Below are 18,671 nucleotides of genomic sequence, written 5' to 3'. Positions count from 1 at the left end.
GTATGTGTTCTTGTATGCATGGATTGTGAATGCATGTGTGCTTGTGGACAATTACGTGATTACCGTGACAATCTCATCAATGTTGTCAAAATCATTGTCGTATTGAAAATCATAATCAGGGTCAAATCGTGTCAAATTGCAAATCATATCGTAAATCATAAGATTTTTCTTATTTCTTTTAAAAAAATGTCGAAAACATCTGAAACAATACATCAATCTTCCATTTTCCCATCAACATAACATGCACCAAGAAAAGTAATACATATTGTGATATTATCAATTGAGAACATGTATACGGTATATATATATATCATGATAATAAAGGAGAAGTCTGTCCTTTGTTTTCTTTTGTTGAGTCTCAATAACTTTACCTTAAAAAACATACAAGATTCCTCTAGTAATGTCGTTCTTCTGTACGTTTCTTGAGTGTATAATCGCATTGGAGGAGAAGGCATTTGATTGCATTGAGTAATTAGAAAGATCTCTTGATTTCTTTGTTTTGGATTTTTGAATATCAAAATCCTCAAATCTCCTCTCTTTCTAAAAAAGGCAATGAGGATACTTTTAATAGGGGAGAGCCTTTTTTATGTTTTATAAGCAAAAGGGTAAAAAGAAAGAAGAATAAATGAATAATTTTTTAAAATGATTTTTTATGTAATTTTTAGGCCCATTTACTCAGTCTACATGATTTGAAACGATTCATACAATAACAGTACGATTATTTAAAATTTGCAATTCAGGTGTACAGTTCAAATCGCACAATCATACCATACAGTATGAATCGTACAGTTGATATTGTGTATCGTACTATTCTGATGGCACTGCTGGTGATGTTAAAATTTCTGATGACTTCACCAACATCATGTTACATGCATGTGTTACATAAACACTATGGAGAAGGTTGAATGGAAAACAAAAGGAAACTCCTTTATGGTAAGATTTGAAGCCACAATTAGTTTATCTCACATTGGTGTTTACTTTTAACTAGTTACAGCAATTTGGCCAATTTGTTAGGATAGAAATTGATGGCATTTTTCTTTAGCATTTGGGTCAACAAAGGTTGAATTGGAGAATCCAGTATTATTTCCCTGTTAGAATAAAGCATGTGATGGTGTCAAAGTAGCCAAAAACATAATCATGCAATCCATCTGAAAGAAATTGGGGTCATATGCTGATTTCATGCTGCAAGTCTTTCCCTTGCCTTGGCGACGTATTATGAATATTTCCAGAATTTGACTCCGGAGATCCTGTTTTAAAAAGTATGTTTGCTCATGATTAACGTTGCTTAAATGAACCGAGGTTTATCTGGATACTGGTTGCCTGTCATTTTCTGTGGGTTTTCGCTTTTTACTCCTAATTTTGGTAAATTATGTATTTATTAAAGTCAAGCTGTATACAAAACTAGAAAAAGATCAGTTTTTTACTGCATTGATATACCACCTTGTGTGGAGCTTCTATATATTATTCTGATTGGATTGTTTTAACTACACCCTACAGCCCCTTCTTTATTTGTGTAACGTGTCACTGATCATTTCTTTTACTAATATTTGTTCCTTTGCCATGGCAGATGGTTGAATTACCTTCAAAATTCCCTAATATCTTTGCACATGCTCCTTTAAGGTTAAGGTCAAATATTCTCTTGTATGGCCCTCCTGGATGTGGCAAAACTCACATTGTTGGAGCTGCTGCTGCTGCTTGTTCCCTAAGATTTATATCAGTGAAAGGGCCTGAGCTGCTGAACAAATACATTGGTGCTTCTGAGCAAGCTGTAAGAGCCTGGAAGCCTCCCGATGAATATCATTAATCAGAACTGAAGTTTTTTACTTTTCCTTTTCCTACATGGATGATCTGCTTTTGTGGAATGTTATTTCTGTTCAAGTGGGTGTGTGTGACTTTACATACTTCATATGATGTTCATCCTACTCTTCTCTTGATCACCAGCACTCTCCAGTATCCACTGAAGCATCGTAACTGCTTATTTTAATCATTATGGTTATGGGTTCATGATGATTTTGTAACATAAATCCTACAGTGGTTCATATAAGGAGAGATTGGAGGTGAATCTCAGAAATGCATCAACATGGCTGTGTGTGATCGGCCCAATGCCCCAATCATTGTGGAAAGGATGGTGAAAATGCACTGGCCATAAATCAGGCCCATCTATAGTTGTACGAAGCCTGAAGAAAACTAATGACAGATTTTGGTGCTGTAGTCCCCACTCATTTGAGGAAAATGGACGGGTAGAAAAGAAATTTATCAATTGCCTATATCCAATAGGCACATGTGGCCGACTTCATGCATGTCACGAGTCTCTCCTTTTGTGTAAAAAAATACAGCACCAATCATTTTGAGATGTTTCCTGTGCAAAATTGAATTGGTACCAAAATTTTCTTGAGATGACATTAAAAGGGCAACATGTGTGAAGTATACTTTAGAGACCCTCACATGAAGAGGCCTGTTGATCAAAGTGATTCAGTCTTATGGTCTTGATGTTTCCGAATGGAAAATGGCGGCAGCCGTGCATACTTGCATTGCATGCCAGAAAGTAATGTAGATAGACGTCTAAAACAGAATCTTATGGCCCAAATCTTCAGTTGTATCACTAGTACATGATATGCCCTCACAGTTTAGAGAAATTACCTACTCAGTCACATATATGCATTGTTTGAATTATCTCCGATATTATCGATAATATCAGATAATATCTCCGATATTATCGTTATCTCTAGCTTGGCGATACCGATAACACTAGTAGCAATACCGATAACATCGGTAGTATTAGAAATTCCAAACATCAGCAATGCATCGCTAAGTATCGCCAACATATCGATATCGCCAATATTTTTAATTGTGTAAATTCCAGGCGTTGCTTGTATTGCCAATGTATCGATATCACTAATGTATTGCCAATATTTTCGACTATGTAATGACACTTGTATCACAAGTGTATCGGAGATATTTCAATAATTTCATCAATGTAGAGGTATTACAGAAAGTTTGTTTATTCAAAAAAAAAAATTCTATTTCAAATTTTTTTATGAGCACATTGTTGTATGTTGTTTTCAATTTATCATTGCTAATAGTGATAATATCTCAATATTATCGTTATCGCAACATGCTCGATATCAAGGCCATAAGCTTTCGTTTTCTTTCCCGTTGTTGATGATTTCCTGGCAAAATATTGTGAGTTGTTGATATTCTATAATATCGATGGATGTTTGAATGGATGGTTAGATGGGATCAATGGGATGGTTAGACTGTTTCTTACAACAACACATGCTTTTAAGGCCCCATTAAATGGAAACTTATTGTGTATACATTCTTTTTGCAAATTTTTTATTTCTAAATATGCAAATATGTGTATTTTAGCATCTCCTAAAGTTTCACTTCTACCATTTTCCCATGTTTTCCTCCATTTCCGATTATTAACGATATCGATATTGTTTCCGTATCCCCGGCTAGCGAAACTTGTAGCGATACCGATACTTCAACATTGCCAGTGTTCGAAATATCTCCGATAGTATCGAGATATCTCTGATATTATCTTCATCTCCAGCTTAGCAATACCGATAACACGGGTAGCGATACCATAACATTGGTAGTATCTAAAATTTTAGGTATTAGCAATATATTGCTAAGTATCGCCAACGCATCAATATCACTAATGTAATCGCCACTATTTTCAATTATGTAAATTCTCTGTGTCGCTTGTATTGCCAATGCATCAATATCGGCAATGTATCGCCAATATTTTTTACTATGTAAATTCTAGGTAATGCTTCTATCATAAGTGTATCGACGATATTTCAATAATATCGCCAACATATTGATATCATCAAATTTTTGTTTATTAGAAATTTTTTTTTATTTTTTTTCATTGGCACATGGTTGTATGTAGTGTTCAATTTGTCATTGATAATATTAATAATATCTCGATATTATTGATATCGCAATATATGCAATATTGAGACCACAATCTTTCGTTTCCTTTCCAATTGTGATGATTTCTTTGTGAAATATCATATGTTGTTGATATTTTGCAATATCGATGAATGTTTGAATGGAAGGTTGGATGGTTAAATAGGTCGGATGGGATGGTTGGATTGATTTCTTACAACAACACATGCTTTTAAGGCCCCATTAAATGGAAACTTGTTATTATGCATTCTTTTTGCAATTTTTTTTTTTAAAAAATTCTAAATATGCAAATATGTACATTTTAACATCTCCTTAAGTTTCGCTAAAAATTCTACCGTTTTTCCCATGTTTCCCCACATTTCCGGTTATCAACGATATTATTGGCGATATCGATATTGTTTCATTATCCCTGGCCAGCGAACTTGTAGCAATACCGATACTTCAAACACTGCATCCACCTTTAGAGAATTGATTCAATCCTGGACCAAGCTTCCATTTGATGCATACTTGTTGGGTCAGACTTGAGTTTTTGGGTTCTAAACCTTGCATGTAATTAAAAAAAAAAATGGTTAATGCGAGTTAATCATACTCCTTTTTGTTCTTTTGACATAGGTTCGTGATATATTCTCAAAAGCAGCTTCTGCTGCACCTTGCCTATTATTTTTTGATGAGTTTGACTCTATCGCACCAAAGAGAGGGCATGACAATACTGGAGTTACTGATCGTGTAGTTAACCAGGTTGATTCTTTGTATCCTTTATTGATCTGATTACCAGTTCTTTTTCCCTCAATTTCACACTCACCATGGTTTAGTATTTCTTTGTTTGCAGCTTCTAACTGAACTAGATGGTGTTGAAGCCCTCACAGGTGTATTTGTGTTTGCTGCAACTAGGTCTGTCCTCTTTAAACATCTCTCTTGTCAGGAACCCACAGTGTTTCTATGCATGGGTTCTTCAAACAGTTAATGTACAGATCATTTGAAAATCAGATTTTTCTCTTCCGTTTTTTAGGCATTGAGAAAGCAACTTACAGGCATTGAAAGCAACTCTCAGAAGATAGTATCATAGTAGAGGGGCTTTCTTGGCTACTACTTAGAAAGCAACTCCTCTGTGTGGTACCTGCAATGTTCTTGCTACATGAAATTGCTATTGTCAGTAATTATCTTATGCCACTATCAAAAGATAGTATCATAATAGTGGGGCTTGCTTGTCCAACACATGCACAAGGGATCCACTCCATACACCATCTCATGTGCCGATGTGGCCCCTGGGTGCAAGATCTAAGCAGCACCATATAGATGGCCTGCCCTGAAAATCAGACCCGTTCATTCATCAGTTGTGAGCCACACATACATGGGAGAGATTTTCTATTGTTTGGCATGGAGGCTTCACATGTGATGGTGTATTGAGGGCCTTCCTTGTGCACACGTATGAGATTAGCACCACTCATAGACGCGTATGAGATTAGCAAACCTCCATTGTAGGTTTCATTGTGAGCCTCACATACATGGGAGAGATTTTCTACTATTTTTCATTACTGCTTTCTTTATTTTCTGTCGTCTGTGAGTTTATTGACATATTGATCTTCACCATGAAACAGTCGACCAGATCTACTTGATGCTGCACTATTGCGACCTGGAAGACTTGACCGCCTTCTGTTCTGTGATTTTCCATCGTGGCGTGAGCGGGTGGATATTCTGACAGTTCTTTCCAGAGAGGTTTGTAGTGCCAATCTAATGATGCACTCCTTTGTAGGTGGTGTTTGTTGTTGATTGATTATAGAATGTTCTTTTGTTTCCCTGAACTGGAAAGAAAGCTATGAAATCCGTGAAGAATAAAAGTGGCCATGCAAAAGTACTTCCAAGACAAATACCGTGCAATCTAGCTAACACATATTGCTTGTCGAGGATGCAGAGAGAATGTGGTTTCAAGCTTCTATAACCTTAGTTCCAACAGAAAGAACATAAATAAATAGCATAGGAGGAACCTCTTAATGCAGGTGTGCACTAATCCCCTTCACTTGGAAATGTTGTATCATATGCCATGGCTGGACTTTTGGTCAGGTGGGTACCACTGTGGATGGATGACTGTTCGATGATTAGGTAGAACTATGCCATTCAATGCCCACTGTTGCTTTATATTATTTCCTGTTGTCAAATTTGAAGGTTAGGTTTCCACGTAACAGTGTCCAATCAGTGAGAATCTAATGCTGTTGATCTGAGGTGGGACCAAGGTATTAAAAAATGGTTATTTAACGGCTGTTATGTAATGGTAATGGGGGCAACTGTTACGCGTTAGGGGGCTATAACGGCCGTTACGGGAAAAAAAAAAGAAGCTTGTGCTGGCCTGTAACAAAGCCCATACCCTTTTTTTCTTTTTTCTTTTTTTCCTTTTTTAAAGGAATGGCGATAACAGCACCATTAAAAGGGGGAGGGGGAAGGCTGCCACCATTACCGTTATTAAAAACCTTGGGTGGGACAGCCATTTAATTTTTTGGAATGTATCTAATTCTGAGTGAAGCCTACCAGATGAGAAAATTAGGTAACTAGTAACTGAAGGAGATTAGAGAATACATGTACAGGTGGATACATTTATTTGTAATTTTCCAAGTACATGAGGCATCCAGTTCATGCATCACATGAGAAGGAGCCGGATAGATCTGAGCAATGTTTTATGCATCGGTATCTGACCATGTATTGCACCCTTGGGATATGGAACATCATGGGAACATTGAGAAATATTGTATGTATCGTAGTCTTATGGCCATGTTTGGAAACCATGGATTCCATGCCAAACACTGGAGAAAGGAAAAGGGTTTTCCTTTGATTTGATTATTTGTGTTGTTTGGATAGCCAAGAAACGGGAGAATTCCACTCAACAGTCATTACACTTATCCATAATTTGGATTCTTGACACAAGAAACTAGGTGATTAGTATTGTGAGAGGAATATGAGATCTCCACTTGCTATTCAAACAAGAAGTCGATATTGGAGTCCAATTTTAATAGGTCTCATGAAATCATCATTTGATATATAAAAAAAATTCCTTTCTTTTCCCTTGGATTCCACGTATCCAAAGGTTGCTATGGAAAAAAATAAAAATAAAAATTGAAAGGTGAGAAACACACACTACCGCCCCATGCACGCACGGGTTCTCGAACCCTTGACCTCATATATGAGACACACAGTGTCTACCACTGAGCCAAGAGGAGAGACCTGGTTGCTATGGAATTTTATTCTTTGGTTTTTATCTTTCTCGATAAAGCCCCAGGAAATGGTAAACGTTTTCCAGATATTGTTAATTCTATTTGGTTGAGACTGGCAGCTCTGAGGGAAAGTCTGAAATCTATTTGGTTATCATTGGCGAATCTTGGGAAAAGTTTAAATTCTGTTTTTAAGACACCTATTTTACAAGTGGAAAACATGTGTGGTAGATCTAAGTCATTCATCAATTGGGCCACATGATGAATGGATTGGCCTAAATTTTGGATCAATTGCTAGGAAGATGGACAGTTCATATTTATGTCTATCATGTGGGGCCACCTTTGATTGCACATGATTCTTAAAAGTGACTTTGAATCATAACCAACTGACCAATGGCTATGAAAATACACTGTCCATATTGATTTTTCTAAATACTTAACCATTAATATGGATTGTCCATCATGTGGGGCCAGCTTTCATCGCACATTACTCCCAAAAATTCACTTTGACCGCACCATCCTAACCATCTGATCCATGATTAGGAAATTGATAGTCCATTTTTATATGATAAAAGGTTCGATCATTGTACATCATCCGCGGCCCGCCTTTTATTGCCACCCCTCCAAAAAATCACTTTGATGTGATGCTAAGTGTTTGATTAAAGGAAGGTACATTTTTGTTATATTCAGCACTGTCACATGCGATTGCATACACAAATTTGGACAACCATTGGCACTCATGCAATCGCATACATAAGCCATTTTTATGCGGTTATGCCATCGGCCAATCGCTTAACCTCCCAATCGTTAGATTTCTAGCCATTGGGACTCTTTTCTTTTTTCAACTCTCCCTTTTTTCCTATAAATATGCCCCCCTCTTTCGTTACTCTAATGCTCTTGCTCTCTTACTCTTTTTCTCTCACCTAATCTCTCTCTCAAAAACTCTCGTTTCATCCAACTCTCTAGTCTCATTCAATGATCAATTCAAAGTGAGGCTCTTTCAAGTTTCAAGGAATCAAGAATCAAGTGGTCAAGACTTCTCAGTCTTTCAAGTTTCAAGAATCAAGAGTTCATCTCTCTCTCTCTCTCTCTCTCTCTCTCTCTCTCTCTCTCTCTCGTACCAGAGCATCCTCATTGCTAATCTAATCGATCTTTCTCCCTCATACCAGAGCATCCTCGTTGCTAATCTAATCGATCTTTCTCCCTTCTATCCATTGTTCAAAGTATCCCCTCCAATTGTCCGGCCCACTTAGATTATTTCTCTTTTATATTTAGTGTTTATATTGGATTAGGACTTGTTTGGAATATGAACATTATTAGTGAGGGTATTTTTTTATATTTTGTTTTTTATTAATAATATAAAGGGGGGGAACCCCCCCCCCCGGCTCTCTCTCTCTCTCTCTCAAGAGGTCAAGACTCTGAGTCTTTCAAGAATCAAAAGTTCAAGACTCTCTTTCTCTCTCTTTTACTTTCTCACCTTTTTGTCTTTTCTCTCATAAGTCATAGACTCATTATCTCTTTCAAGTTTCATCATTTTTGTTTCAAGAATTAACACTCTCTAGTCTCACTCTTTCAAGTTTCAAGGAATCATTCAAGAGTCCAATACTCACTCTTTCAAGAATCAACAATCAAGACTCGAGAGATTCAAGAGTACTCTCACTCTTTCAAGTTGCAAGTACAACTACAAGTCTACAATATGAGGCTAGAACTCCAACAAGTTACAAGGGCAAGGCTACAACCAGTGTTCGAAATATTGGTATCGCATTACGTATTGCGCCGTTGGCATACGGATACGTATCGGTTATCGCATGGGAAATATTGGTTGTATCGCATAATGTATCGTTGTTGTTGGAAACATTGGAAATTGGTCGATTTTTTCAATGAAATTTCATTGATTGTTAAAAAAGACATCAATACATAGTTACAAATCAAAACATTATAAAAAAACAACTGCACATAATAGGTTTTCTTTGTATGGGGCCCTAATCTATGCGTTGTCTAATTGAAATTATGCAAGTATATTCAAAGTTTATTCGTATAATTTATAAATGTCAGAAGACGTGTGGAAACACAAGCAATACATTTAAAAGAAAAAATAATCACTAAATTAGGTTATATACATGTTTGATTTTATGTTTGGACACAAAGATTGCAACCGATTTGCGAGAAATTGGGATTTTTTTTTTTTTCAATTTTCCGCAACTTGGTCCTTCTCCAAGTCTCAAAATCCAATCCATGATTTTTCATGCAAAACATGAAAAAACATGGATTCGTAACAATTTGACATTGATTTAAACATGATTTACAGAAGAAAAAAAAAAATGCTCACCAGATGGAACATGTGGGATACATCCCACTACTTGTGCATTTCATATCGCACAAGTGGGATACAAGAAATATCATGGGATATATCGGCCGATATCATCAATATTTAAAACACTGGTAAAGACTTGTTTACTGATCAACTCAGTGTTATCACAAAGACACACATGTATAAGTAGAACTAGATTCTCTCATTATGTCCTCTTCTTCCCAATCCTCTTCTTTGAAACCCAAGCTGGAAACTGAAAAGTCCTACATAGTGTATGAGCTTTGTGGGTTTGTAAGTGCCAGTGGCATTGGATGGCACAAGCAACACCTTGCGCACATCCCGGGATCAAATGCAAGAGCATGTCCCAATGTTACTTTGGAGATTCATTATGAAATCATGGAGTACTTGGAGAAACACGCTAGAAAAAGGCCTGACGATTAGGTACTTAGAAAAGAGTTTATAGAACAAGAAGCATATGAATAGATTGATGTGGATGTTGATGCAAATGATCATTCTACCCCTATGTCAACCGGAACTGGACACTCTAGACCACTGGCACTCAAAAGATATCTTAGGCATGGACCATTAGATAAATGGTTGAGACTACATCTCGAGTACGTGGTAAACCAAAGGGGTAAAGAACCTGCTCAAACAAAAACACTAGAAAACCATTTTAAAAATAAAGATAGGAAAACTACGATCTAATATATTGCTAAATGGTTATACCAAGCCGTTGTTACTTTTAATATTGTTAAATTCAAGAGCTTCAAAGTATTGAAGCAACAAGTCAATTTGGAGTTGGACTAAAGCCTTCTTTATATCATGAAGTAGGGAGACTTGCCTAAAACAAAGATTGAGTTTACTAGAAGTTTTATCATCGAATATAAAGAGGTGTGGAAAATGTATGGATGTACTCTAATGGCCGATGAATGGACCAATAAATCCAATCGGACACTGATTAACTTTCTTGTGAAATGTCCGGCCGGGATTGTGTTTCCTAAGTCTATGGATGCATCAACCCATTCCCACACTACTAAATATTATTTTAAATTATTAGATAGTATAAATTGATCAAAATAGGAAAAGAATATGATGTCCAGGTTATCACAGACAATGCAACCTCCTATGTGGTTGTCAGTCACCTTCTTATGGAGAAGTAACGTTGTTTATTTCAGACTCCATGCGTTGCATATTGTATAGATTTAATGTTCAAAGATACAAGTAAGTTACATATTAAAGTAATTGCTAGGGCTAAAAGAATAATTGTATTTACGTACAAACATGCCCTTCTACTCTATAACATGAGAAAAAACATTGGTTGTAATTTGCCTTTTTCCAGCCGTTACCTGATTTGCAACAACCTTTTTAACACTATAAATATTGTATGTATTAAAATCCATGCGTAGAAACTTTGTAGTGTCAACTCATTGGAAAAATGGACCTTGGTCAAAAAAGGCCAAAGGTAATTTAGTCCAACAAACATCCTTTTGCAATAGTTTTGGACAGAACGACTACCCAGGGCATTAAAATCTTCAAAATCCCTAGTCAAGGTTGATGCAGGACATGAAAATTAACTATGATATGCAAGATCTCAGGCTTTAGATCAAACTAATTCAGAAACGTTCACATAAAATTTCCACATCCCACACAAGAGTTCAAACATTCAAGCAAGGGGAATCTGTGCAGGTCCAGGCCTACACATGCTAGGGCTGGATCGATAAAAATTATGGACCAAACGACACTCAAAGGAAGGTCAAACTCATCCACACAGGCACAACAATTTGTCCCCAATCCAAGGGATTCACCAATTCAATTCTAAGAACCCTAGGGTAAGAAAAGGGGCAAACAAATTAAGAATAATGCAATTTAGGGTTAGGGCTATGAAAAACAGGTATGAGAGGGGTGAAATAAAGAGGAAACTTGAACCGATCGATAGCCCGCGCGTGCGGACAACAGGCCAGGCCTGACGCATGTGTGCAGGAGCCTGGCTGCATGTGCGAGTGGGCCCCAATTACCCAAACCAACTTCAAGGGTCTGGTCAGCCAGGGGAGGACTCCAAAATCCTTGAATTTCAGCTCGATCCGAGATGCGGTCTGTGCGTGGTGATCCGCCGAAGTTTCAGCCCTCCTGCAAGGCCAGATTCTGAAGTTCTGTTGTGGGGAGAAGAATTGCTGCAATAGATGACTGATTCGAGGTGTAGATGATTGTATGAGATGAGAAGAATGGATGGTAGAGGATGGGGGCGAATCGGGATAGATGTGGCTTCGCACCACGGTAGTTAGCCCTTCGAAGAAGGGAGGGCTTCGCACCCAATTAGGTTTTCATAACTTGGAAAGGAGCAGGAAAACACAAAATTTTTATTAATCTTCAATGAGAAAAAAAGCCTACAAGGGGTGCCTATTTATAAGAAAACCCTATACCCCAAAACTTATGCCATGTGTGCAGCCTATTATTTGGAAATGAAGTAAACACAAATAATAACTAATCAAAGTAATTTAAACCGTCCATGATATTCTAAATAACATTAATAAGAAAAACCTAAAATATGAGACTAATCAGACTAGCGGGCTACGATCATGAGAACTTATGATGGGCTTTATTTGACTATCGGGCCCACTGCAACGAATCAAAACTCAGTCTTCTAACTAGGGGGGCTCTCCCTGGACGTCATCATCGATCCAGATCGACGGTGGGGCCCTCCTTCTCCTTGCATACGTGCGTAGGGGGGGCGGCGTGCGTGTGCGTGTGTGCGTGATGTCCCCATCAAAGGTGTTAAAAAACGGTTACGTTACGGGTGTATCGCCCGTTACGTAACAGTAACGGCAGATACCATTACACAACACGGTTAAATCAGTGACCCCCTAAAATTGGAAACAATAACAACCGTTACGGTTCACGTAACAGTTGTCAAGGGCCGGCAGCCTTAAAAGAAAAAAAAAAAAAAACCATTCTTCTTTGGCTGCAGTGGCAGCCCTCCTCTCTCTCTCTCTCTCTCTCTCTCTCTCTCGTCTTTGAAAATGGAAAGCATTAAAAAAAAAATTTTAAATACTCCGGCGGCGTATGTCACTAAGTGCACTTGCATTGTGTCGTAGATCATGGGGCCCACTTTGATGTATGTGTTATATATCCACGCCGTCCATCAGTTTTTCTAGTTTATTTTAGGGTATGGTCCCACTCTAATGTTTATTTGCCATTGAACCTATTGATAAGGTCACATAGACCTAGATGAAGCGAAAAACACAAGTAGCAGCTTGATCTAAAACTTTTTTTTTGGTCCCAACCCAAGAAGTTTTTAGTGGTGGGAATTCAATTCCTACTGTGTGGTCCATCTGAGATTTGGATATGCCTCTTTTTTGTGACCATGCCCTAAAATGGGTTGGCAAAATGGATGGACGGCATGGATATACAACACATACATCGATCTTGATCCATGGATTAATACATGGGAATTTTGTATTCCAGGATTTTTTCGTATCACTAATCTGTGACACCAAAAGTATCAGTTGATATAATTTATAAACTGAACGCTGCTTATAAAAGAGCAGTTCATCAACCTGTGGACTTTCTTACTAATGGCATTTGGTGGAACTGGGTAATCTCTCATGTGGATGGCCTATAAGACAAAAATCATAGTGACTAGACAACTTTGGCCATCAAGATGTTAGGAGACATGCCCCTTCAACCAAGACATCCCTCATCTGAACTAACTGCCCCTTTTTCAAGCCACTGAGCGCATGGCTACCACATTGAACTGTTAACATGAAAGAAACCTCCAAATCAACACCCTGATCACCATGCACAACTGCCACATGTACTGTAGAGATGTTTTGATTTGCATTTCATCGAACCACGATGCACATGCATCATAGTAGCATTCCTCAATTGCAAAACACATATTCCTACATGATTTTTTTATCTTCTCACTATTGATCATTCAGAAATTCATTCTTGTTTACTCAAAGCAAGCAACAAAGCATTATAGTCTCTGAATTTACTGCTTTGTATTTGGTTCATTTCTTTCAAATATAGAGCTGACATTTTATGTTTATTTTGCTTGTACGAATGGGCTCAGCTTCCTTTGGCTAGCGACGTTGATCTGGAAGCCATTGCTTCCATAACGGAAGGATTTAGTGGTGCTGACCTCCAGGCTCTTCTGTCAGACACACAGCTTGCATCAGTTCATGAGCTTCTGGAAAGTGGGGATGTTGATAAACCTGGAAAAAAACCAGTAATCAGTGATGTGCTTCTAAAGTCTGTTGCTACGAAGGCAAGGCCATCTGTTTCAGAAGCTGAAAAGCAGAGACTTTATGTCATCTACAATCAATTCTTGGATTCAAAGAAATCCGTCGCTGCACAGGTCTTCATATGCCTTATTTCTGCCAGAAATGCATACGAGCACATATGCATGCACATGTGCATGCAGCCACCCCACCAATCTTAAACATGTTCTGGTGTAAACACTCTTGCAATCATGCATGCACTACATGCCAAGTGTTGGGCATGTGGGCCCCAGAAACACTGCATTGACCCACTCATTGGATCACACCCATATTTATATTATACTGTCAAGATTACCTAGAACTTAAATTTTCCAGCCTTTAGCTTCACCTATAAATATAAAGTCGACAGATCGAGATGGGCATCTATTTGGTTTCAGTAACAAAAAAGAAAAAAAAATAAAATCAAGTATTAGTGTATGCACAAACATTATAAAAGGTTTGCTATAATCACAGGCATGTGTGTGTATGTGTGTGAGTGGGTGCATGACATCCTACTGACCAATTGATTGCGCCCACCATGAAGATCACTTAGCCCAAAAATCAGTCTGATTGAATAATCAGGTGGGGAATAGTTGGTTGATAACATCCATCAATGTGGTCAGTTAACTCAACACCCAACTAACTGGATGATAACATGTGCGTGTGTATATCGGAATCACATAGTGGGTGATAATTGGTCGATAACATCCATCAATGTGGGCAATAACTCATCATCCAACTAATTGGATGTTGTGCTCGTAGACTAAGAGTAATCATGTAGGGTCAACAGTCAACACTACCGTAAGTTGTGTCTCATGTGTGTGGCGTGTGCAGGTGCCTGTGCATTATTGAAATAAGCAAACAACTAAAGCGAAACGGATTTTCTTAGCTATCTCCTTGCATTCAGTTTGGGTAAAACTTAATCATCATCATTATTATCTAATATCTAGTGGAAATGAGGAAAATGCACAAATTCTAATGGATAGCTAGTGGGTCTACCATATTCCAGCTGGCATCATTGTTACCCTAGATGTCAATGTAGAACTAATTCGCCTTTTGTTTCATCCACGCCCCAGTTGTTCAGATCCAACCACGAGCTTGTGTCAGTGTTAGACAGATGCCAGACTCTAGATCCATCAACCATGGAAGACCTGACACTCACATCTGTTCTGAAGTATCCATGGTGAAAGTTTACCGTTAGTACCATGCAAAAAGAAAAGCTCACCAGGAGTGTATCTTAGTGGCTCCCATCTCCTAAAGCCTCAGGACAAGTGGGGCCCACTTCCCAATACAATTTGACCTTGACTGGAGTTTTTAACAATCACTAAGATACTTTTAAATAATATTCCTTTCAGGAAAAATACATTAATACCATATAAATAACATATAAATAGTGCTACTAAAGAAAAAGAAAATGAGAAAAAAGGACAATAAGATTTTCCCTTAGCAGTGAAACACTCACTTGGCAATCTTTAAAGCATATAGGGTGTCCTGGGTGCATGCTCTGCTTCTATAAGATATCTCCTTCCCTTCTTCTTCTTCTTCTTCTTTCCTGCACCTTAAGATGGGCCTTACTGCCAACTCTCTTATTTCATGTTGCCTCTTATGTTGAAGCATGTCACTAATTAGTTTCTTTCTCTTGCAGGCAAGGGATGTGAAGGGCAAAAGGGCGACTTTAGCATAACCTGGGCCATCATCCTGTGGTAAACAAGTGAGGCTAGCTAAATGGTAGTTTGGTTTGAGAATGGATCTGGTATGTGGCACTTTCTGTGCATCTATCTTCTACACATGGCCGGTGTAGGAGATCCAGAGGTTCATCTGCTGGGCCTTGCTGCAGGTGGACTGTATCCCAAAATCATACAATTGGACAATTCTTAACCATCTGATGGGAGTACTTCTGGCCATTGATTTAGACTTTTGACCCACTTATAATCATCCATCTTCCTACAGTATGGTTAGGATCATCTAATTTGTTTGTAGTAAGACCCTTGCATGGCCCAGCCCGAAGGTTGGTCTCTAACATGGTTCACATTGTTAGGGATGGAGTGGTTGAAAATGGAAGAAAAATGAGGAATTGTTGCCCTGATGTATCAGAATGTAAAGTCTCCTGATGCAGTCATTGTTCACAAGTTTTGAGATTTTAGATGAATCTCCCACCCATGGTGGTCTGGTTAGATCCACTGTATATATTAATGAAACATGCGCCCCATTTTTACAGATTGATGCATTGGGCACCGTTCACATTCTTCATAGAGTGTTCGACACTAGATCCTTCCACATTTGTTTACTTGTGTTCCCTGAGAGAAAAGGAATGACAAAACACTGCCCATGAGTTAACCCTTGCTAATGGGACACATGCCTGGACCACATGCCTGGACTTGTCAAGGGACTAGGGTGGTACATGCCACACGTGTGCAAGATTCAAGCCACTCATCGGGTGGGCCCAACCTGTAGATCCCCGTGCCAAAAGATCAAGTTACTTTTTTCATGGATGGAATAAATTTATTTGTTAGGTGTATACTAGGATCCATCAAGATAGCAGATTAAGAAGGTAGTATATATAGACTATGGCGATCTGCCCCATTCATATCAAGAATATGAATGTCGGATAAGTCGGTTGCTTTTCCAACAAGGTGATTAAATCAGACCACCCCAGTCTCCACTCATCAAACGGGCAGGTGGTTGCAGAGTTGGCCAATGCTCGCCATTTGACATATGCATGGCTGACCAGTTGAGCAGACTGGCCTGAATTCTGGGCCCTAGTATCTACATGGCGGAGACTGCCTAATGGGCAGCTTTGATCACCCGGAGGTAAGCGATGATGGCAAATGTGGCCAGTCTCCTGGCAAGTCTGAAAAGTTTGCATCGTCTCATGATAGTTGTTTGTTCTTGGCAGGTAACGGGAGAGAAGGAATGAGTGGCTGGCAACCTCAAGGTTGGAACTCAAATAATCACTATCTGATGGAGATGAGGCTTGACCCCATATTTCAGTTGTGGGCAAATACTAAACCATATACATTCAGCTCTCTGTGAGAAATGCTCATAGGTGTCTCTTTGTACTGTCAGATCTATGTGGCAAGGGAGCCTGCACAGTTGCTTGACACATCGAAGACTGGACACGTCAGAAACACTTAGCCCATCAACTTTGCTGTAAGAAATAAAACCCTTGCAGACCTGGTCTAGTTAGCATGGCTGCATAGCTCAAGCAGATAAGGCTAAGATCAGAAACCGCCCTGCCAAAAGCATGGGATCCCCCTGTGGGTATTGGTGGGGTTTATGTGGGCAAAAATCAACCACAACCAACATTCCTAAGATCAACACATGTAACACGGTTTGCAGACTGATGATGGTCTTGGAGCAAGATGTTTTATGTTTGCATACCATTTGAAACATTAGAACTAGAACATCTATGATGTATCTAACATGGGCAGCTTTAGACATTTTTTGCCCTTGCCATTACATATCATAGGGAATAAAACTTTGAATATTCAAAGGACAGGGAGATATTTTAAATGAAGTCAAGGGTAATTTGGGGATTGGAAAATGTAGCTGTCATCTGGTGTATGATTCAAATTTCACCTCAAAAAGGCTGCAACGGCTTAAATTTCACCTACATCTTTTCAATTCATCATGCAGAATGTCCTAGTTCTCTGCCTCACGTGTAGCCATAGTAGGAGGGAGATGGTGCAACAAAAGCTTTATGGGGAGCCCTTTGTGATAATTATGTGAAATACACACCATATATCTGTTGAGCCTGCTGTTGTTGGGATGGCAGCTAAAAAGAGGTAGATCTAAAGCTCAAGTGGCACATAGCACAGATGGTGGCCCACTACAGAATTGATATTGGGAGTTTGGTTATGTGGTTTGCATGCTATCAGTTTATTCGGAATGAGTAGGAAATCTTGCACAATGGACCATCCATAGTAAAGGCCTATGGATGAATGATTCTAATTTGAGCTAATCATTCCTTTGCAGTCCTCTGATTCTATCTAGGTGGTGGCTCAGCGTATCAATCCTCGTCATCATCACCATATCAATACATGGTATATGTTTGATGTGTAACATGCATTTCTTGCTCTCGAGAATGTTGAGAACACATTTCAAAATGGATTTTAGTTTATAGACAGACAAACAAATGAAAAAGATGTGGGTAAGTTCTTTTAGCAGTCCATTTGTTTACGCACCATGGCCCACAACCAGCCTGTTATTTCTATGGGTGGTCTACATGGTGGGGCCCACCGGGAGTTTTAACGTTTGGTTTGCATTGGCAAAAACTTCCAAAGATGATATCTCAAGTAATAAACTTGCAACAGGTCAGAGCAAAGTATTCCTTTTACTTTAAAAAAAAAAAAAAAAATTTATAGTCGACCCTATGTTTTAGAATGGCAACGATCCATCCACCTTACCATTAGGTATTGGTGGGGAAATCTTAGCTGTCGAAATTCTGGGACTCATTCTATATAGAGAATAGACCAAAACATAAATTGCTTGGATGACCTTAAAAATCTAATTGTGCATGCTGAATTGGGACAGCTAAATGTGATTTTGTTAGGGTGATAGTCATGCATTTGGCTGAGGGTAGGATCATTTAAGAAGTGTGATTTTCTGGTTGGGTTATCCAAAGAGTCCATGTTAGCTGCTTCCTAACATGCTGTTGGTCTTCATTACCGGTGTCTTTGCTGTGTTTGCTTCAAGAAATGAAGAGGAAAATGGCCCTGTTGGACGTAGGGATTTATGCAGGCCCTGTTGGACGTAGGGATTTATGCAGGCATCTCTCTCTCTCTCTCTCTCTCTCTCTCTCTCTCTCTCTCTCTCTCTCTCTCTCTCTCTCTCTCTCTCTCTCTCTCTCTCTCTCTCTCTCTCTCTCTCTCTCTCTCTCTCTCTCTCTCTCTCTCTCTCTCTCTCTCTCTCTCCCTCCCTCTCTCCCTCTCTCTCTCTCTCTCTCTCTCTCTCTCTCTCAATGGGTCAGGCTTCATGTTGCCC

The 18,671-nt window shown here is 38.8% G+C and overlaps 1 protein-coding gene across 5 annotated transcripts in view; it reads left to right on the top strand.

The window, feature by feature from the left end:
* LOC131250631 (peroxisomal ATPase PEX1) overlaps positions 1 to 17,181 on the top strand; it is a 111,908-nt gene extending 94,727 nt beyond the window's left edge. Inside the window, exons 12-19 of one of the 5 annotated variants that reach the window (XR_009173417.1) lie at positions 1,568 to 1,768; positions 4,531 to 4,656; positions 4,748 to 4,809; positions 5,517 to 5,634; positions 13,502 to 13,786; positions 15,334 to 15,391; positions 16,585 to 16,623; positions 16,755 to 17,181. Coding sequence is in view for 3 of the 5 variants with exons in the window: in XM_058250924.1 (XP_058106907.1) it covers positions 1,568 to 1,768; positions 4,531 to 4,656; positions 4,748 to 4,809; positions 5,517 to 5,634; positions 13,502 to 13,786; positions 15,334 to 15,372 (831 nt within the window). In the remaining 2 variants the exon portion in view is untranslated. Of the gene's footprint in view, positions 1 to 1,567; positions 1,769 to 4,530; positions 4,657 to 4,747; positions 4,810 to 5,516; positions 5,635 to 13,501; positions 13,787 to 15,333; positions 15,400 to 16,584 lie in introns of all 5 variants that reach the window. The other 4 variants (XR_009173416.1, XM_058250924.1, XM_058250917.1 and 1 more) reach the window with 4 other exon arrangements.
* Positions 17,182 to 18,671: the final 1,490 nt, after the last annotated feature.

Source organism: Magnolia sinica, chromosome 1 (genome assembly GCF_029962835.1).
Source record: "Magnolia sinica isolate HGM2019 chromosome 1, MsV1, whole genome shotgun sequence".
NCBI lineage: Eukaryota > Viridiplantae > Streptophyta > Magnoliopsida > Magnoliales > Magnoliaceae > Magnolia > Magnolia sinica.
The sequence above is the reverse complement of the archived record's forward strand: the minus strand, read 5'-3'. Positions and strand labels throughout refer to the sequence as shown.